Genomic DNA, 22,371 nt, shown 5'->3' with positions numbered 1-22,371 from the left:
TCTGGCACTTGCAAATGTAGCTTAAGTGCATCTCTTTTTTTGGCTGAATGTGAGAGAAATTTAAAAACCCAAGGAGGCAAACATTAATGCTTTTGATAATATGGGCAGATCATGTCTCTTGTAATACAACTTTTTCCAAGTTCAAGTCAGAAATTGGAGCAGCTGTAAAGCAGGTTGAACTTGTCTGATATTTAAATTTCCATTTAACCCATCACAACTTAAAAAGCAACAATGTAGTTTTAATCCACACTTAACAAGAACCAGGACAAAGGAAGAAGATATTTAGCTGTGAATAATTCAGTGTGATTTATGAGTTGAGAAATAAGGTGCAAAATAAAGCAGAGACTCACCCACAGAAAACCCACAAGTCGTCTTTGTTGGTCAGCATTAAACTTGTGTCAGAGAACGCCATGGGGGAGAATTTCCTTTAATGGGCAAATTTCCTGTTAATAATTTACTGTTATCTAAGTTCTTTGGTCTAGAATAGATTTAAATACTTGTCAATGAATGTTTCACCTTCATAAAGTCACCCTTTTAAGACAAAAAATTTGACAATTTATTAAGAGAGAGTTTGGATTTAAGCCACTGTCCTGTAAACCATTTTCATGCCCTCTATCCTGCATCTATATTTTTGTAATGTTAGTCAACTAATGGCTTAATTATTTCACAAAAGTGGTCATACTCACACAACCAGAAAGACCTACAACTAGAATATACAACTACGTACTGGGGGGCTTTGGGCAGGAGAAGAAGAAGAAGAAAAAAATGGCCATACTCATAGATCTGCTTGTAGACTTCTTTATCGTTTGCCGTATATTTGTTGAATCTGATAAAGCTCCTTAAACTATACAATAAGGTACAAGTTCCAGTTCAGCCACCGAGAAAAAGAAGTTTCATTCCAGAAAACTTCTCACAACCAGAGAAATTCAATGGTTTAGCGAAAAGCTCTTTCTGCCTTATAATAGCATACATTTTTTTCTTAACTGGTGAATGAGACAGGTTGAATAATTAGAAACACTCATTTCGTATGGCATAATACCTAGGAAGCAAGAAGCATAAATGAGAAGTAAAGACATTTTATTTGCATTTTTGACAGAATATCTTTTCCTAATAAATAACAAAATAGGTATCTTTATAAATATTATGACTAATACACAAGATCTGATCCTATTAGACCAGCGCTCTTCACTCACTCGGTAGTTCATTGCGCTGCACAATGTGCCAAGACTGCTCTAGGTTAATGAGCCTTATGAAACCCATGTCCTCATGGACCCCATGTTGTAGTGGGAGAAAAAGTAAGTAAATACATGGCTAAATTATTTCGGATTGTAAGAAACACTCTGCCACTAGACCACATGTTTTCACTAGTTGACAAGTAGAGTTGAAGCTTGAGATTCAAAGGATTGGAAATAGAATGTACTTTTTATGTATTTAGTTGTGTATTTATTTATTGAGGAAGATCAGCCCTGAGCTAACAACTGCTGCCAATCCTCCTCTTTTTGCTGAGGAAGACTGGCCCTGAGCTAACATCCGTGCCCGTCTTCCTCTACTTTATATGTGGGATGCCTACCACAGCTTGTCTTGCCAAGCGGTGCCGTGTCCGCACCCAGGCTGCTGACGTGGAACGTGCACACTTAACCACTGTGCCACCGGGCTGGCCCCTAGAATACACTTTTTGATAATGAACTTTGGTTTATGATACTCAGATTTTTATTTAAAAAAAATAGCTGTAACTAGCAAATGTTTTCTCTAGTCCAACCCTTTGCTATTTGCGTCATTTTCTAAGAAAAGGAATGTTAGCTCCCACCCCAAGATGAAGTATTCCGTTTCAGGTTGAAAGTTGGTGAAGTGTTTATTTCTGGCCAGGTTACTGATAATGTAGAGAGGAGCAGTTAGTATTTTGCATCTGATTTTAGCACAATGAGAATTATGTGTTGTCTGTAACACTCCACCTGGGTCTCTAAGTGGAATGCTTCTAATGGCCTCTCCTGTCAGTACTGGATTCCTGCCAAGTAGGAAATCACCTCTCCCATTGCAATGCTCCATTTGGTACACTTGTCAGCTTTTGTTAAGGCATGGAAATTAAAATCAAAGACAATTTTAGGCTCATTTGAAAGGAGATTGGAAGAAATATCACAAAATTTACGCAACTTGGATATATTTAATTGTTTTTTTAATACACTCCCTAATTTTATAGGTAGGATATGGTAAAAGAATATGAACTTTAAATTTATGAGATTTCCTTTGTGAAAACCGGTTTATACTTGGGGTTGTCTAATTATCTATGTATTGAATATGGGAATGTGATTATATACTTCACTATAATTCTAAAGGGAAAAAAGTACTTTCTTATATAGAGACAGACACTTTGATTTACTTAATTTCTCTCATTCACTCAGCAAACAAATATTTGAGTACTAGCCAAGTTCTATGTGTAGGAGGGGAAAAAGACATGGCTCCTCTTCCGGTCTAGTGGGGGCTATTGAGACATAAATTACATAATCATACAAATAAATGTGAAGTGCAGTGGGGAAGAGGACAATGCTGGAAATGTATCCAGTGCCATGAAAGTATATAATAAAAAGATTTAAGCTGGTTAAGGAAGTCAGGAAAGTCTTGCTTGAGACTTGATTGGGGTCTGAAAGTTGAGCAGTAGTTAACTTGGCAAATGGGGGATTGGAAGAACATTTGAGGCAAAGAAAATGGTATGTGCAAAAGCCATTAGCAGGATAGAATATGGTAAGTAAAAGGAACTGAAGAAGGCCAATGTGGCTAAAATGGAAAAAGCATTAGGGAATGCAAAATGGGATTGGAGAGGTAGGTGTGGTAGACATTCTCCAATGACCCTCTACCCTTTCCTAAGAACTATGCTTTCTGGTATTCAAATCCTTGGGTAGGTCCTCTCCTGGAATCTGGGCTGACCCTGTGACCCAATTTTGACCTGTAGAATAAGATAGAAGAGAGCTGAATGACTTTGGAGACTAGGTCACAGGAAGTCTTGCAGCTTTTGCCTTGGTCTCTGGGGAGAATAACTTGTTATGTAAGAAGTTGGATGCCCTGAGGCTGCCATGCTTTGAGAAATCCCTGACTAGCCACATGGAGAGGCTACATGGAGGGAGTGATGCCGGACCAGCTGTCAGACATGTGAGTGAAGAAGCCATCTTGGATGCCCAGCCCAGTTGAACCTTCAGAAAACTCCAACCCAAGCCAAATTCTTACTGCACCTGCATGATAGATTCTAGTTGATTACCACCCACCTGAGGCTGAACAATCCAAACAATCATAAGAGTTAATATTGTTGTTTTAGGCCACTAAGTTTTGGGTGATTTGTTCTGCAGCAACAGATGACCAGAACAATAAGTATTAGTCAGTCCATGCAGGGTATTGTTGGTCATGTTGAAGAATTTTGTCTTAAGCAAGGGATAATCTAGTTAGGTCTTTATTGTCATTATTATTTTTTAAATCAGTGTATTTATAGATTAAAGAATGAATTAAAAAGGGGGCTAGAATGGATGAGGATAGATGACTTGAGTGGCAACTGTAATGATTCAGGCAAATTGATAAACTATGATGATTAGCTTGGATTCAGATGGTGGTAGAGGTGGAAAGACGAGATGATATAAAGGAAATAAACTGAAGAGGGCTTAATGATAGATTGGATGTGGGAGTGAGAGAAAGGTAGAAAGGATATCTCCTAGAATTCTGGCTTCCGAAAACTCAATGGTGTGATTGCCTACACTGAGACAAATTATACAGAAGAGGACCATGTTTTAGGGAACACAGATCGTGAGCTTAGTTTTAGACATGATATGTTTAAGATGCTTTCAAATGTCTGAGAAGAGATGTCAGATGGGCAACTGGATCTACTGATGTAGGCTAAGAAATGAGGCCTGGGCTGAAAATGTAAATTCTGTTATTTGCGTATCTGAGATAGCTAAATACATGGATGTTGATTCAGAGCTTCCCAAGGCCCCATCAGTGTGCCATGGGATGTGCCAAAATGAAATGTATATGTGTTAAGACATTGATTTTCCTCAGTCCTTAGAGCAGCAGAAGCCTTCAGGCCAGTGGCCTCCAGCTCTGAGTAGCTATTCAAATGTTGTCACTTTCTCTGTTTACCAAAATGTGAAAAACTTTGAGAAACTCCTTATGAGACCACTTAGGGAGAAAGAATAAGAGGTGGAGAGAACCTAGGACAAAGCTTTGAGAAACTCCCACATTCAGTGAGCAGTTAGGGGAAGATGAGCCTACAAAAAGACTGATAAGTAGCTTTTAGCCAGGTAGGATGAAAACCAGGAGACTGTATTATCACAGAATCAAGGGGAAGAAAATAATTCAAGAAATAAGGAGAGGTCAGACATGTCAAAAGCTGCAAGAAAGAGCAAATAAGATAAGGACTAAAATATGTCTTTTGAACTTAGTGCCATGGAGGTCATTAGTGACCTACCTTAATAAGAGTTGTTTATATGTTTATATTCGAATTCTTTTTTAAAGAATTGAAGCATTATTCATTTACATCTAATGTAATAGTCTAACATACATTTACTTGTAAAATTACCTTGAAGCAACGTGACTTCAACGAAGCAGCTAATACTCATTTATTCTGAAACACACTTAGATTTCCTATGAAATATAGTTGTGTTTAAGAAGGCATTGTCATTTCCTTTTTACCTTTGTTCCACTTTTAAAAAATGTGTAAATTTGGGGCTGGCCCCGTGGCCGAGTGGTTAAGTTCCTGTGCTCCACTGCAGGTGGCCCAGTGTTTCGTTGGTTCGGATCCTGGGCGCGGACATGGCACTGCTCATCATACCACGCTGAGGCAGCGTCCCACATGCCACAACTAGAAGGACCCACAGCGAAGAATATACAACTATGTACTGGGGGGCTTTGGGGAGAAAAAGGGAAAAAAAATAAAATCTTAAAAAAAAAAAATGTGTAAATTTGAAATTGCTTGAGGGGCTGGCTCCGTGGCCAAGTGGTTAAGTTCGCGCGCTCTGCTGCAGTGGCCCAGGGTTCAGATCCTGGGTGCGGACATGGCACTGCTCATCAGGCCACGTTGAGGCGGCGTCCCACATTCCACAACTAGAAGGACATACAACTAAGATATACAACTATGTACGGGGGGGGTTTGGGGAGATAAAGCAGGAAAAAAAAAAAAGATTGTCAAGCAACAGTTGTTAGCCCAGGTGCCAATCCTTAAAAAAAAAAAAAAGGAAGATTGGCAACAGTTGTTAGCCCAGGTGCCAATCTAGGGGAAAAAAAAGAAAAAAAAAGAAATTGCTTGAGGAAATGTTTTCTGTGACTAGAAAAGAAATTGAGCCCTGGTTTGAGAGATCAGTTATTTAATATGTACTCTTGTACTTCTTAGAAATTGTACAGTAAATAAGGTATATTTTTAGTGATCCTATGTCTTCCACCTGGAGTAATCTAAAGCTAGAAATGGTGCCTTAGTTTAAAGTGGGGCAAAGTCTTATTTCACTTAGAACTATGTTGTACACTAGACTAGAGTTTTACTGAATGTCTTATTCAGTTCCAGCTGCTATAACAGAGTACCATAGACTGGGTGGCTTAAAAAACAAATTCATTGCTCACAGTTCTGGAGGCTGGAAAGTCCAAGATCAGGGTGCCAGTAGATTTGGTGTCTGGTGAGGGCTCTTCTTGTTTGCACACTGCCAACTTCTCATTGTATCCTCATGTGGCAGAAAGAGGGCAAGAGAGCTCTCTGGGGTCCCTTTCCTAAGGGCACTAATGTCATTCATGAGGGCTCCACCCTCATGACCTAATCACCTCCCAAAGGCCCCACCTTTGGGTTAGGATTTCAATTTATGATTCTGGGGGGACACATTCAGTCCATTGCACTGAGTTAGAGTCTTTGAATATATTTGGCAGTCTTTTAAATTTCTGAACCTCCTTGTATCATTGCAGAGTTTAACGTTGGCCATGGATTAGCAGGAAGAGATGATGCAGACCCAGAGACCCACACTGTGTGCACAACCCCACTGTAAGATTAGGATAAATTCTCACTTTATTTGCCAAGGGTTCTGAAACCCACTGGAGGCCTGTTTGTCACAAAGACCAGAAACAGATACAGCGTATTTGAGAGCAGCTCCCTGAAGGTTCCAGTAGGGATGTGCACCTGCTGTGATACTCAGCAAGCAGTGTCTTGCTGAACCTTGATTTTGTGCTATGCTAAAGCTAATGCTCCATTTAAGAGGTTTGGTTTTTGAATCAAAATCTGCTTCACTGAGGGAAAATAGAGCCCAAACACTGGTGAAGTATGTCTGCTTCCAGTTTTCCAGTATTGTGGCAAGCTCATTTCCTATTATAATCCTTTTCTATTATTGGGCAGGCCTCAGGCTCTGTGAGTCTTTTATTCTATTTTATAATGCCCACATGTCCTTCTGGCTCTACCCAGCATCTTTAAAACATTAATCAAGAAATGTTTCATTAAATCAGTCATCCTTGCAAATATTTGAGTGGTTATTATACTGCTCCAGATGCCAGGAAGCTTATGTTCCAGTGAGAGATACATACGGTGACCACTATAATTTCAGAGAGCGAAGAAAATAACAGAGGGCATGAGGACAGAGAGTAACTGGCTGTGTGAGGAGTGTTTCAGATAGAGTGTTCGCAAAAGACATCTCAGAGATGACAACTGCTCAGACACCTGAAAAGTGAGTTGGAATCAGCCATTGGAAGACTTAGTGGAGGAGTGTGTCAGGTAACTGGAACAGCAAGTATAGAACATGCTGATTTAAAACAAGGGGCACAGTGGGTTAAAGCATGGGAACTTACAGGAAGTGTGGTAGAAGGGGTGAGAGCACTAGACTAGGGAAGACCAGAGCTTTGCAGCCACTATCAGGAGATGGGATCGTATTCTGATGAGAAGCTGTGGAGGGTTTGGAGCAAAGGCAAGACATGAAATTTTTGGCTTTTTAAGATCATCCTGGTTGGTGTGTGGAGAATGGATTATTAGAAGAAAAATGAGAAGAGACTAATAAGACATGAAACTAGTTAGGAGGCTGTTGGAGTGAAATAGGCAAGAGATGAGTGTGGTCTGAATCACTGATAGAGGGGAGGAAGCAGTGAGATTGGTTGATTCAGGACATATTTTTAACATAGAGCCACAGGACTTGCTGATGGATTAAATCAGTGGAAAGAAAGGAATCACAAATCTCCAAAAGTGACCTAAACTACTAGGTTCAAAGTTGTGCTTTTTCTCTAAGATGGGAAAACAGGAAAAGGAGGAGTTGAGCATGTGTGGGGGAGAAGGGCAGTGGAAGTTAATATTCTGTTTTAGACAAGTTGAGTTTGAAATACCTTTAGTCATCATTCATTTGGAGGTGTTGAGAAGGCAGTTGTATGTAAAAGATATCGGGGCTGGAGAGCAAGTTTCATTTGACAATTATTTATTAAATGTATAATAACACTCTGCTGTGGTGGGAGGTGATGCTCTTAACTTCCCGTTTATTTCCAAGGACTCTGCAACCTCTTTTCAGGAATGTCAAAGTTTTAGGGTAGAGCATTCTGTTAAAATCTTGCAAGATTTATCAGATAGATAAAGATGTTAACCAGATCGATACAGATTTGAGAGAGGAGAGTTAGCAGGATAGATGTTCATAAGTATCTTTGAGGGCAATAAGCAACTATTTGGGAAGTGATCTAAATGGAAACTCTAATCCTTCCACTTTGGGAAAGGAGACAGCCCTGGATATAGCTTTGCACTCAGTGTTTTGTGTTTCATTTTTAAAAGGCTGAAGAGATATTGCATAATCTGAAAATAACATCCCTTTAATAGCTCCTGAAAGGGAATATGTCTTCCTTATGTCTTCCTGCTGCTTTCTGTCCTGAGAGGACTTCTATACTCATGGGGCAGTGGGGCGGGGGGGAGGGGTGCATAGGAGTTTGTGTTGCTTTGGACTTTTCTAGATTTTTCTCTTTCCCTGGATTCTGTTGTAAGGTGAATTTCTTTTTCTCTGTAAGAATAAAAAAAAAATGTGAGAAAGAAATGGAAAGCATGGCTCCTCTTCGTGGCCTGAAGTGAGTTTCTCGGGCATTGTGTAACTACCTCCCTTTGTAGTCTCAGAGATGATCTGCCACCAGATGTGGTTTGGCCTGGGGGACCTGAGACTTGAGTTCTTTCTGCCGGTAACTACTTGACCTTAGAATAGTTACTTTATATCTCTGGGCCTCAGTCACCCTCCTGAGAAGGAGTGGTGTAGTATGTTCCCTGTTGTTTTTATATTCTATGACACTCTTGTTCTTGGTAAGGAATCTGGATACACCCAGGAGAATATATTTATAACTTTAAAATATAGATGTTTATGATCTTTTCTTACCTCACTCTTCTACTTCCATTGTCCCTTTGTCACTTAAATTCCCTTTTTTTTTCCAGTACCCTTTTTAAAGTTGGAAAGATAAATTTTGAACATCAAGGAGTGTTACATGGCTCTTTTAAGCGTCAGAAGCCCAATTAGCATGCAGTATTTTATTCTTCCGTAGAATGTATTTGTGTGTGCCACATGACTGGTTGGGGCATTCTATTCAAAGCATGTATTTCTAAAGGCAATGGCAAAACCTTTCTTCCTCTCATACTTTGTCAAGTTGAGTTATTTAAGCTTAGTAGATTCATAATATGGATTTTAAAACTGTATACAAGGAACCCCCTAATTGTTCAACATCTGAACATGTGATTTCTACAGAGGGAGAATTTGGGGGAAGGTATGTTGCAAGATAAGATTTTATAATTGCAGAGATTCAGTACTAAGATTCACCATCCAGAGGCAAAGCAATACACAGAGATGATAGTGAGTAGATTGAAAGTGAGATTTAAAGTGAGAAGATAGGGGCCGGCCCCATGGCCGGGTGGTTAAGTTCACGGCTCTGCTTCAGTGGCCCAGGGTTTCGCCAGTTCGAATCCTGGGCGTGGACATGGCACTACTCATCAGGCCATGCCGAGGCGGCATCCCACATGCCACAACTGGAAGGACTCGCAACTAAAATATACAACTATGTACTTGGGGGCTTTGGGAGAAAAAGGGAAAATAAAATCTTTAAAAAAATAAAAAAAATAAAGTGAAAAGATACTTGAGTTGTTGTTAATCTTAGACTTTAGGAGATTTCCCAAACAAACATTGATTTATACTGAGCTGTGTAGATTCTACCAATTAATTATTATATTATTATATATTATATAATATTTATATATATTTATATTATATATATTTATATATAATAATTATTATAAAATTATTTAAAAAATTTATAAGGAAATCATTTTCCAAATTTATAGAATTCAAGGATCCTGTTCTGGTTCTCTATTTAGAATACTTTGCGATGCTTAATAAAAGTAGTATTTCTATTTGCTACCAGCCCTAATGAGGACATAGGTTATTGTTAAAACTATGAGACATGCCTGAATACAAGATGACCTAAATGGAAGTCATATGGTCTTTCATGACCTAGCCTCAAAAGTCAAATATAGTGTCACTTCTACCATGCTCTGTTGGTCAAAGCAGTTATAAACCACCTGGATTTAAGGTGAAGGAACATAGACTTCACCTCTCAGTGGGAGGAGTGTCAAAGAATTTGTGGCCATGTTGTAAAACCACCACAATAAGTCATGATGTATCCACAAACTCAATATGCAGCTGGAAAAGAAATGAGGAAACTCTATGTACCATTATGGAAAGATTGCCAGGATACACAGTAAAGTGAAAAGAAATCAAGATGAAGAACAATGCAGAAGACATATTCCCTTTTTTGTAAGAAAGGTGGTGAGGGGCCGGCCCAGTGGCACAGTGGTTAAGTTCCCACGTTCTGCTTCTCGGCCGTCCGGAGTTCGCCAGTTCGGATCCCGGGTACGGACATGGCACCGCTTGGCACGCTATGCTGTGGTAGGCGTCCCACATATAAAGTAGAGGAAGATGGGCATGGATGTTAGCTTAGGATCAGGCTTCCTCAGCAAACAGAGGAGGATTGGCACCAGATGTTAGCTCAGGGCTAATCTTCCTCAAAAAAAAAAAAAAGAAAGAAAAACAAAAAGAAAAGTGGAGAAAGTGAATATGTAGATGTGTATATTACCTGTACTTGGCTAAAGAATCACTGGGAAGAGTCATAAAATAATGAGTGGAAATCTCTGAAATAGGGCATGGTGGATGGGCGCAGAAGTTGGAGTAACAGTTCTGAGCATTTCACTCCACCATTTTTGCATTATCTTGATTTTTGAGCCATGCAAATATGTTACTAACAAAAATTTAATATATCAGAAAAATACATTAGCACTTTGGCCACATTATATTATTAATCGTTATAGAGTTTATCCCTGAACACTTTAACAAATACCTTTTTTTAAGAAGATATCCCCACATCTCTGTACACTGGTACCCTACATTTCATTGTGTTTGATTTGGTCCATTGCTCCAGCCTGTTAAGTTCTTAACAGAAAGAATCCTGGTTTGAAATGGGAAATGTATCACTATGTGTATATGCTTTCCCCTAAGATGATACTCATTGCCTCATACCAGTATCTTTTATTAGCCACTTCTAGTTTTTTCTAGATGAAGATTTACTTTTTACTTCCTACGGATGAGTAGGAAAGGGATTTTAGAAACTGAAACATTCAAATTCTACCCATTTATCAAAGCCCTTTTCTTTTATGCAATCCTTACTAATCTCTGTTACTGGAAGATATGTGTTCCCAAAGCAATCTCTCTCAACATTTCCACCTTGTTTCTTGATACTTATTTGTACATGACCCTATCGAGGGAGACAAGGAAGGAGAGGAAGGGAGATAGAATTCCTGTATCTTTCATCTCTGACTCCTAACGTAGTCCCTTGGACATGATCTTAGACATCTAGGCACTCAACAAATATCAGTTGTATGAATAAATGATAGGCTGAGAAAACAAGTAGGGATGGCATGATGGTGATTTTGAAGTCACTTAGGGGGTGAAGGTTTCACAGGGAGCTGGAGGAACATGAAAACAAAAGACGGACGTGATCTAGCAGAGCATGTAGCCAGATCACTTTCCTCATTAGAAATGTCCACATGGCAAAGGAAGGAGCTCCATGGCCATACCCCCTGCTAGCTACAATGAGGAACTCTCCTCTTCATGGATTAATTTCTGGATTTCTTTAGCATTTGTTATATTTTGAAATGAAACTCAGTTAACCCATGGAGTAAAAATATCTAAGCACTAGAATTTAAGGGATTTATTCACTAAATATCTTTCCACACTTTATTGTATACTTTAAAAAATAAATATTGGTTCTAAGACGTTCATTTCACTCCATATATGTGTCTGATTTAGCTTCTCTTTATAGTGAATATGTCCCAAATTCCAAAATTACTAAACTGTTGACTTTTCATCTAGAATCTATTAATCCCTAGGTCATTTTTCTTTACAAATGAGTGAAATATTTCAAGATTGCAAAATACTGAGTATAATATAATCATTCATCTATCTTACCATTGAATTCTATCAGACCTTAACATTGTGCTGTACTGTTTCATATATGTAAGCAGTAAAGCATTAGTAATCCAGTTAAACTTTTTCCCTTCCTCATATACTGAGGTCAGTTTTGCCCCTCATATCCTTTCTTATCTAAAATGCCTTATAACAGATTTTGGGTTCAATTATATTTAAGTACATTTTATAACTGTGATTCATGAATACTTGCAACCTGTAAGTTATCATTTAGCGTGTATACCTAGTTATATGCAAAGGAGTGCCTTGCTTTCTCTTAGAAAATGCACAGTCTGTGATACTTAGTGAAAATGAACAGTCTAGGAAGAGTGATGGAATAGAAATTCTTTACCTCCTTAGGCTATAGGAGGAGTTTCTTAAATTCTAGGGAAGTGTGTTTTTTGCCCTGGAAATAATTGTTTTTTTCCTGTTCTAAACATGAATGTCTCTCTGTTTTTCTTGAAACACATGCTTTCTTGGAGGCAATACTGTAAATAACAAATTAAGAATGGAGGGGCTGGCCTGGTGGCGTAGTGTTGACTTCACACGTTCCACTTTGATGGCCCAGGTTTCGCTGGTTCAGATCCCAAGTGCGGACCTACGCACTGCTTGTCAAGCCATGCTGTGGCAGGTGTCCCACAGATAAAGTAGAGGAAGATGGGCATGGATGTTAGCTCACGGCCAGTCTTCCTCAGCACAAAGAGGAGGATTGGTGGAAGATGTTAGTTCAGGACTAATCTTCCTAAAAAAAAAGAATGGAGCTATGCATATAAGCAATATGATTTCACATAGATCATCAGAATAAATTGCGTTTTTTGAAATAGAAAAAAACACAGTAGTTGATAAAGTAAGAAAAGAATGCATAACTTATTAACCGTCAATACATGAAGAAAGCATTAGTGCCACAGATGAAATGCATTATTAGAATGAGGTTGAAATATCGCCTTATGAGAAATAGAGAAGTTAGAGCAGAAGCTTTTGCATCCAGGAAATGGTCATTGGCAGGTCACTGAACATTTCTTGCCAGCATCTCCAGTTATATGGCAGTGTTTTGATACAACACAAATGCCTGAGACCACTAAGTGAGGGAAAAATAGCAGATTAATAGCTTATAGTAGAGTTCAGTACTCATCATCACCGGCTGTATAAGAACACCTGGTTTATTGTTGCCTTGGGGTCTACCGTGGACCCACATAAGATCCTACAAGTAATACTGGAGGCACTAGAATGTAGATTGATATTGGTCCCAAGCTGATATTACAACCGCACTTGATAAGGTAAGGCTGTTTTTCTAGAGCTGCTTTTTGGAGGAAGAAGTTAATGGTTAATATATAGAAAGGTTGTGGCACTCGAAGAATGCTAAATTTTGCTAGAGTGATTCTTTGCCGCCACCCTCCTCTTTCCTTCCCTACCCCTCACTCTGAGACACACTCTGCCTTAGTCAGGGGCCTCTGCATGACCCTTCCTACCTTGATCTAGGGGCAGAAAACCAATCTGGATATTTTGCTGGCTGAAAAGAATGTCTGTTCCAATTATATATTCAGGAATTGAGAAAATAACTTCAGAGTGGGTCCCCAGATCTACTAGGACCACTATGAGTTGGACCTGTGGTAAGACTCTGTCTATAAGCTGATGGCCATAAGCCCTCTCTTTCACTGGTGGACCACAGTAGAATTTTGAGTCTTCAGGAATTAGCACCATTTAGGAGCCAGTTTCTAGTAATCCCTGAAAGATCTGGGTATTTCCTTTTTCCCCAGTGAATAATCACCCTAGTAAATAGTCTCAGGTCTCTCTGGAGAAGGCTTGTAAATTTACAATATATACTTATGACAGTGCTACTGGATTGTTCCTCAGGGGAATGAACCAACTCTTCAATAAAGATGCTCAGCATCTGTAAACTTGTTTTTGTTGGAAACTGGTTGAAAAATTGTGACTCCATTGTGGCTACTCAAGTCAGGCTGCTGCTTACAAGACCTAGTTTTTCTGTTATATATAACCAAGTAACATTTTTGTAGGTTACCCATTCATTTCAACCCTTGGTGTATTTCAATTAGCCACTGCCGAAGGTCTTCGTGAGTCGTGATTGTCTGCTATCCACTATTTCCCATTACAATAAGTGTACCCATCTTGTCTTTGGCTTTTAAGTGCTGCTATTTGGCCTCTCTTACTCTGGGATCCCATAATCCCCACTGAAATCAGGCAGCACATCTCAATGGAGTGACCCTGCACTGTAATGCCTGGCCTATGTAGGAAAGCCACCACAGCAGGATGCATGTGTTCCCCTAACTGATATATAGATACATCGATGACTTAGTGAAAGGAGAATCTTCTGGGTCCTCTCAGGGGATGTAGTGGGGTATGGATATGCAGATTTCATAGGGTAAGTTCACTTCAACGTCACTAAGCCTTTGATTGCTTCTTCTGCACCATGCTAGGGATCTTCTGATATTTCAACCTCATTAAATACAAGGCTAAGTCTTATCAACTGACGAGTAAACTGATTGAGCTACTTCCAGCTTTAAAACAAAGATCACATCCAGAACATCTGGCAAGTGTACCCATATCATTAAATTTGACTCAACTCAGTGTTATATTCTATCCTCTTTGGTTTAAAACCCTTAGGATATACTCCCATGCATACCCTCCAGATTTCTGACAATGTATTTTATCAAACCTTGCAATTCTCTCGATGTATAAACTGCTTCTTTCTAAGTCATGCTTTGCACTTGTCCTCCTGGAGCATGTTGAGATCTGATCCTCAGTATGGGTCTTGAGGCGACAAGGGGTTTGAGGATAAGGAAAATGGCCATCCTCTTGTAAGACAACTGCCTCAGTTAAGGTTATTACAGAGTTTTCCTGTAAGGGAAGCCTCGTCCTCCTTAGATGCATGAAGGAAAGCTGCTTTCCACTCACAAGGGAGGCTCAGAGTGACTCGAGGGTTTAAGATTCTCTGCTCTGTTTGGGTACAACCAGATGGCCCCATTCCAAGTTTCAGAATTCCACTCCTTTGCAAACAATGTCTTAACTTTCACATGAGAGACTGGTAAGACTGAATTTACCTGACATTATGATTTTTCAATCTATACAATTAAATTTTGTTTGATTTCCAGCAATATAAGCTCTGTGACAATTAAAAATAAGTGACACTTTTAGGACTAATGTCTCTAAGCTCTGGAGAAGACTTTGTACTTCTTCCTCCTCCAAACTTGCAGGCTCCGTTTATCACCTCCTATTAACAGAACATAACCTGCAGCCAGCTGGCAAAGCCAAAAAGTTCGAAGAGTTCCAGCTAACGCGTGACAAAGCAGAGAAGGGTGGATTTAGAGCTGAGTCAGTTACCTAATAACTAGCACATTTACCTTCCAATCTGACTTCAGCCAGATGTATCTCTCTGAAGGTGTCACAGTTCTAGAAGAACCCAGGAGTATCCTGGAATGGTTTTATTTCTTTGGTTTCAGAGGGGAGAAACAGAAGGTGGTCTTTCCTTTCTCTGTGTTGAACTGAACGGGACAGGGCTTACACTAGAGTAGATATCCCATAGCAGCTACACTCACTCTGTCCCCAACCCACACTCTCCACAAGGATCCTGAGAAGAGAAAGCCAGGGCTTTCCTCACTGTCTAGTCCTTTTTACTTTTCTTGCTCATCCTATAATCATAGTATTCGAAAATATCTCTCATTCTAATCTGCTTTCATTTTTCAATTTTGATATAACATCTTTGTCAAGGGCCTGAAGGGCTGAATATAGAGTGTATTAGTGAAATAAGTGAATTAAACTGGAAAATATTGCCATTGAAGAGACTTATCAAGGAATAATTGAGATAATAAAGGTCAGCACCATCCGGCAAAACAATTTCAACCTTTAAAATGCTGGAGGAGGGGCCCACCTGGTGGCATAGTGATTAAGTTCACATGCTCTGCTTCAGAGGCCTAGGGTTTGTGGGTTCGGATCCCGGGTGTGGACCTACGCAGGCCTCATCAAGCCATGCTGTGGCAGGGTCCCACATACAAAAATAGAGGAAGATTGGCAACAGATGCTAGCTCAGGGCGAGTCTTCCTCACCAAAAAATAAATAAGTAAATAAAATAAAAAATAAAATGCTGAAGGATATATCTAGTAAAAAATGAAGTATGGATTAATACACCAGGATAAATTAGCAGGAGTGGGGCTGTTTGGCATAAAATAGGTAAATTAGATCAATATTTGTGATGGGAAAACATAATTGGGGATTACAGAGTAATAATGGTTCCTTTTGAGTGTTTCAGGAGGACCATTATATATATGCCTTGTGATCCAGATTCTTTCATCTTGTCTCTTTAAGGAGTCTCAGTTTTTCTGTGAAGTTTCTATTGTCATGATTTGACTCCTTTTTCATACTCTGCTTTATTTTTTGTTTTCCCTGACTCTTCCTTCTCCTCCTCCTAATCCCCTTTAACTCAGATGTGATTCTTTTGTAAGTGTTTGTACAGAATCCTTGTTAGTCTTACATCTTTTTCCTATATTAAATCATTATTCATTAAGAGAGGCAGCTGTTACTGTGAAGAGACCTCTGGGAGAGGAGTCAGCTCTTGGCTTTGCTGAAGTGCTATATAAAAGTCTATTCCAAAGTTAGAATCTCTGGGCTTCAGTTTTCTCTTCTGTAAGATGAAGAAATTAGCGGTATAATTCCTAAGATTGCTTACATTTCTAATATTGTACAGTTCGGGGAACTTTGAGGGAGTTTTTCAGGATTGAGGACTATTGATCTAACAAATACTGCTCACATAGAGGAAAAAAGATTTTTCATTTAGGCAGACCCCATAGAGAAAACAACTACTGTTTAAATAACAAGTAAGGCTCTTCCAAAATGAATTTTTGTGATTCTTAATATCTAATGATCCCTCATTCCAAGATTACAGTGGACTTTTTATGCAGGGCAGAAATTTAACATAGTGGTGATAGTGGTAATCTGTTGACTGTTTTAATGTGAAAAGAGACAAAATGAACAATCTAAGTTGCTAATTATTGTACAGTTACCAACTGTGGAATAAATATCGGGAATTAAAACTTGCTTATAAGAGGAGATAGACTTATAGGCGAAGGTCTTCTTGAGGTAACAGTACAAGAATTATCTCTAAATCAGCTTAGGGCTGAAGTTATGGACAGAAAATTCAAACACTAGGCCTGACAGTACTGTTTAGTGGAGGAATTAGGCTGCAACATCTGTCATTCTATCGATCTCTTGGATTGATTCCATCTATCTGGTGGGCCCGTGTCCCCTGGCTGCCTCGCCTCTCTTGGGGCGTTATCTGGAGAGGGTATTCTTTTATACAGAAGAGAGCTGCTTTTTCAGTCAAGCTTCACTCCCCCTTCCAGGACCCTAGCTCCTCTGCGTGGAGAGTGGCAGTAATATACTTAGTGCTATTTTCCCAAGAGATGTAGATATGTCTGATAGATTTCAGTAATTCACTCATTCATTCATTCATCCTTGCATTCAATAAATATTTAGTGAGCATCTATCATAGACCAGACACTATGATAAGAGCTGGTGAATCAGTCCTGAACAAGTTAGACATGATCCTGACCTCATGGAGCTTATGGTCTCCCCCACCTTATACTTATAATCCTCCCTTGTCATTCTTTCCTCCTCCTTATACTTCCCAAGCCTCCAAAAGAGTAGATTCGGGCATATTTTTGTCATTGAAGGCTTTTCTTTTTTTTTTTTTTTTTTTGATAGATTAAAAATTATGTAGTGCAAATCTTAGGAAAAGTTCACAGGGTTTTGTTGGCTCTGATGCACTTCAAATGCTTCTTAAGATCATCCATTGAAATTTCTCTTTTGAGCTAAAGCTTTTGCCTGGATTTTACTCTCCTTTTACATAGTTGCAACATGTGGCCTCCTCCCTTCACCTCCAATGCACTTGTTTTCTTTGTGAAATTGTCTTGTCTTTAAATTTCTTTTCTATCATACTATGTAAGATGGAGACCCGTAATTATGGGAAAACTACTTCATGTTACTTTATAACTCAAGAGAAAGGCAAGAGAGGAAACTAACTTTTATTAATAATGCTATTGCTAATAATTACTAAAAACAATTATTTATTATTACACAGTGGGCAGTGTGTCTTGAATTTCTAGTGAGGTATGTATTCTTTCTCTCAGGACAATACGTTCTTTATAGAGATCTGGTACAGTAATCTGCAAATTGAAAGGGCTCAAATATATTGTTGGTTCGTTGTTCCTTTCACCTGTTTTTGTCTTCTTGATTAATAAATACATTACAGGTCACTCTGGATCAACCTCAAGTTCTTTCAAGCTTTTAAAGCTATTTTTATAATTTAAGACATTATAGCTTCTTTTCAGGTTTAATGTTTGGCAATATTCTGGTGTAAGCCCTCCAGAAATGTGCGCATATTGTCATTTCAAAGTGCCTCTTTCAGAGCCTTGGCTGCTGCAGAAATTCAGCTTATTATGAATCACTGGAATGAATAACACTTGTTGCTAATCCTTTGCAAGCATGAAAAAAATCTACGTGATAGCCCCAATGCTGCCAGGTGGTAATATGTGGATTTTAGACATACTATGTATATAATGTGCTATGCTCTAACTTGTTTTAAAATGTCACAGAGTTCGGAACCTAATCCAGTGAATAGAAAATTTCTATCTCAAAGATAGATCTTTTCATGATTAGCTATTGTGATTGAATTTTATAGCATCACAGAAGCCCCTGAAATATCTGTTCTCTTTGATATCAGTGGGACTTCATTCATGTGTTAATAAGGTGTAGTCCTTTCTAGATGTCCTAAGACAATACCTTACCTTGGAAGCACCTCCTATGCTTATAGCTGAGATAGCTACAGAACAGGGTTAGGCAGTCTGCTTTGGAAACCTGGAGTAGGATATCTAGATTCTGGAGTAGTTTATCTAGATTCTTTTCCTCAAACTTTCATAACAAGTATACTTCTAGGTGAACAGGATTCTGAAACTGGGCTTCTACCCTTTACTCACTCAGTCAACCTTGGGACTCTCAAACAGTGTGTGTGTATGTGTGTGTGTGTCTGTGTATCTTTGTATTCTGGGAATTTTCAAACATACACAAAAGTAGTAAGAACAAAATGACCTATGTCATTATATTCATCAGTTATCAACATTTTTATATTCTTGTTTCATCTATTTGCCCATTCTTTTTTTTTCTTCGTGGTTTTAAACTAAATCCTGGACATCATAGGTTTTACTCATAAATACTTTAGTGCATTTCTTACATGTTTAATATTAAGTAAAAACTTGAGACTAAAAGCTATTAAATATATTTTTGTTTTGTGTCTGAAATTAGCATGGTTCTATTCTAATTAGCTTTCTTCTACATTAATAGGTTTAGTTTCATTTTTGTCTCTCCTTGACTGCCACCAAAACCATATTTTATTCTTGTCATAGCCTGCAGTTATTATACTGGTTCTAATATAAACAGAGATGACAGCTACACAATGTATGTGTATGTATAAGCGATTTAAAAACTGTGCTGTCATGAACTATTTCTGTTTCTCTGTAGTGAGATCATTAGTGTAAGATTTTTACTTTAGGCGTAAATCATCAGTTCCTATTACAAGCTCTATGAATTTATACATAGGAATGGAGTGGATGTTTTGACTATAGGTTAGTAAAAGGAAAGTGGGTCATTAAGGTAGACTAGGCAAACAGGAGTTGGATTTGATTGGTTAATAATTATTCTACTTCTCAAGATCGCCCCATGTGTGTTTATGCTCTGAAACTAGGATAAGTTGGCCAGTTCTAAAAACATAAAAGAATGGGGGGAAATTTTTATAGTTTCTACTTTAATTCTATTGCTTATATGCTCAAATACCAGCCATAATATCCCTGAGACTCTGATTCATACTAATATCTTTTCAGCGGAACTCCCACCTCCATATACAGCCATTGCCAGTCCAGATGCCAGTGGTATTCCAGTAATAAACTGCCGAGTGTGCCAGTCTCTCATCAATTTGGATGGCAAGCTTCACCAGCATGTGGTTAAGTGCACAGTTTGTAATGAAGCTACAGTAAGTGGAGATTTCCATTAATGAAAGCGTAAATCGTTATCTGACATCTTCTCCCTAAAGGAAATGCACCAGTAATGTTACTTAAAAGTAGGTGTGGGCTAGATAGAGACATGGCCATAGTTTTTCATCCTTTCTTTCTTTTATTTCTCTTTTTTCATATGAGGATGCTTCTGGTGTTTAAAGCTAACTCCGTTACAAAAATTTCATGGTCAATTTAATTACAATGCCATTTGGCTCTTTATTTCAAAACTGAAACGGACCATGGACCGTTATTTATAATTTTCTTCAGTATCAATCTACATTGCAACTAAATCCATTCTGATTTTCACTAAAACGAAAATATACTAACGTTCACTACAAATGTGGACTTTGTACTTATGTGGAAAATGAACTTGTTTTACTTCTGGAGGATGTCAGTATGGTTTTCCTGGGCTTTTGTGATTATGCATTTATTGTTGACATCTGTGCCAAAGTGTTTACAAATAGTTTGGTAATTTATTCCATTTACTTGAAATTAATTTAGTGAAATATTCAAAAAGTTTGAAGGCACATTTTTTTTACTCAACTTTTGGAAGAACAGCTAAATTTTAAGTAAAATTTTTATAGTTTCAGGTAGTAACCTGGTAAAGTGTATACTAGTTGGGTTAAATATATTTCTACTTTCATGGTTATACTTTATTTTTTAAATTTCAATCTTTCTAAAGATCTGAAATATTAATTTTTGGTATTTGTATCTTTTTCCTTTTTAGAAAAGTCAAAAAAAGTCAACCAGTGATTATTGTGTCTCTAAGACCCATGAAACGTGGATACTGGCCTTTATATGTTTTATATAAAACTCATAAAATAAAACCTTCAGTCATGAAGCAATATTTTTCATTATAAATATTTTTTTCTATAAGGGACATCATTTGAAGAATTTTATTGTGTAAATAAGTGATGCTTATAAAACCAGCTATTTTCGTTTTGAGTTGAACACTTACAAGTAAATTTAATTAGCTTTAACATCCTTGCTGCTCGTTTTAGAGTTGGCAATCAAATAAGAGCAATTAACAAAAAATACCATGCCTTAAAGGTTTTGTGGGATTTGATATTAGTGTTGATTTTTTTCTCCTATTCCTCCATCCATACAAACTTTTGTTCTTTACTGAGTAGAAAAAAAGGAGTTTTAAAGCTTTATATTTCATACTTGGAAGTAAACAGAACAGACTAGATTGTTTGTGCAAGAATCTCAGTCACTTCGGATTTAGCCAACAGCCTCAATCTGGCTACTTAGAAGTGATGAGTTCATACGGAATCAATAGGATTTGGCTACAAAGAAACTATTCTGGACATAAAATTGTGCTGAAATTTTTATATCATTACTATCCTTGTCAAATAAAGAAATGCAAATAATTGTGAATATTCTAGAGAAAATGAATAGTATCTAATCAGATTGCCTTGTGTGGAATCAGTAATATTATAAGGGAGGGAAAAAGTTAAAAAAAGTCTTTGAGGAGTACTTTAACATATGACTCACTAAGGTTTGCCATTTAATTTGATCTTAAATTTATGAATGAAGAAGTGTTAGGCACCTAGGAGCTTCTCTGGAGAAATTCTAGGTTGAAAAGAACAAGTATAATGGACCAGGGTCCAACAGAACAGTTCTCTTATGTTCACTATCACTGTCCCTGCTCAGTTTTACTGTGACTCATTCTCTCCATGTCACCTAAAACAGAGTATCAGTTTATCTATTCTCCCGGGCAGCCACCTCTGAGAGGAACTTGATATTCCTGTGGAGATTTAAAAAAGCCAAACATAAAACAAAAAAACAAGGTTAATAAAAATCCTTTTTTATTTCAGTAGAAAGAAGGGAAGTAAGATGTGTATGTGTGTGTGTGAAAATATGGACAAATTTTAGCAAGACTTAGAGAATATAGAATTTAAGGTTAAAGGAGAAATGATTTCTAGAACATCTTAATGGAAAATTTGAGAAATCCTGGGGAAAGAGTGGAGCTACTTGGCTGCATAACTCATGATGAGTCTGAGATTGAGAGGCTGATAGACTGGGTTCAAATCCTAGCTCTGCACTCAGTAGTTACATATCCTTGGGGACTTAACTTCTCTAAACTGTGGTTTCCTCATGTAAAGTGGTGTAATAATGATAATACCTACCCGAGAGTGTTGCTGTTGGGATTATAGGGGGAAAGTGCCCAGCACAGTGCCTGGCACACACAAGTTTATTTTACCAAGTAAGAATATTAAAACATATGCATACGGACAATGTCATTTTCCCCCCTTTCACTGCAGACCAGACATGACATGGCATGGGCTGGCACTGAGGACCAGTACTTGAAATCTTCTAGTTCAATTGCCTTGTTTTACAAATGAGGGAACTAAGATCTGTAAGTGAGGTAGGACTAGAATATAAAAGCAAATCTTGTCATTTGCCAATCACGTATTTACTTAATAGTAAAACTTGGATATACAGAAATTAACCCAAATTATGGTTTGTATAGTGTAGCAATATGTTCTGGATGTTTGTGAATTTTAGATATTCAGATTTTATCAATAATATAGTTTAATAAATTGTAGGTGACTTATTGCTAACTATATATTTCTACCAAACTTATTCACTTAAACTTATCCAAATAAGTTTAATTACTAATCTTTTTTTTTTGAAATATGTTGCAGACTTACAGAAAAGTTACAAAAATAATAGTACATAGTACAGAGAATTCCCATAGGCCTTTCACCACATTCCCCAAAATTAACATTTTTGCCACATTAGCTTTCTCTAAATAAATAAATAATACTTTTTCAGAAACTTTTAAGGTAATTACAGATGGTCTTCTACCCCTAAACATTTTCATGTGAATTTCCTAAATAAAA

The 22,371-nt window shown here is 37.9% G+C and overlaps 1 protein-coding gene across 1 annotated transcript in view; it reads left to right on the top strand.

Moving 5' to 3' along the window:
- Positions 1-22,371, top strand: part of PIP4P2 (phosphatidylinositol-4,5-bisphosphate 4-phosphatase 2) — a 53,787-nt gene that overhangs the window by 1,346 nt on the left and 30,070 nt on the right. The window contains exon 2 of the mRNA XM_001488359.6: positions 19,355-19,503. Coding sequence (XP_001488409.1) covers positions 19,355-19,503 — 149 coding nt within the window. The remainder of the gene's footprint in view (positions 1-19,354; positions 19,504-22,371) is intronic.

Source organism: Equus caballus, chromosome 9 (genome assembly GCF_041296265.1).
Source record: "Equus caballus isolate H_3958 breed thoroughbred chromosome 9, TB-T2T, whole genome shotgun sequence".
Classification (NCBI taxonomy): Eukaryota; Metazoa; Chordata; class Mammalia; order Perissodactyla; family Equidae; genus Equus; species Equus caballus.
Note: the sequence above shows the minus strand (reverse complement) of the source record. Positions and strands in the feature narration are given on the sequence as shown.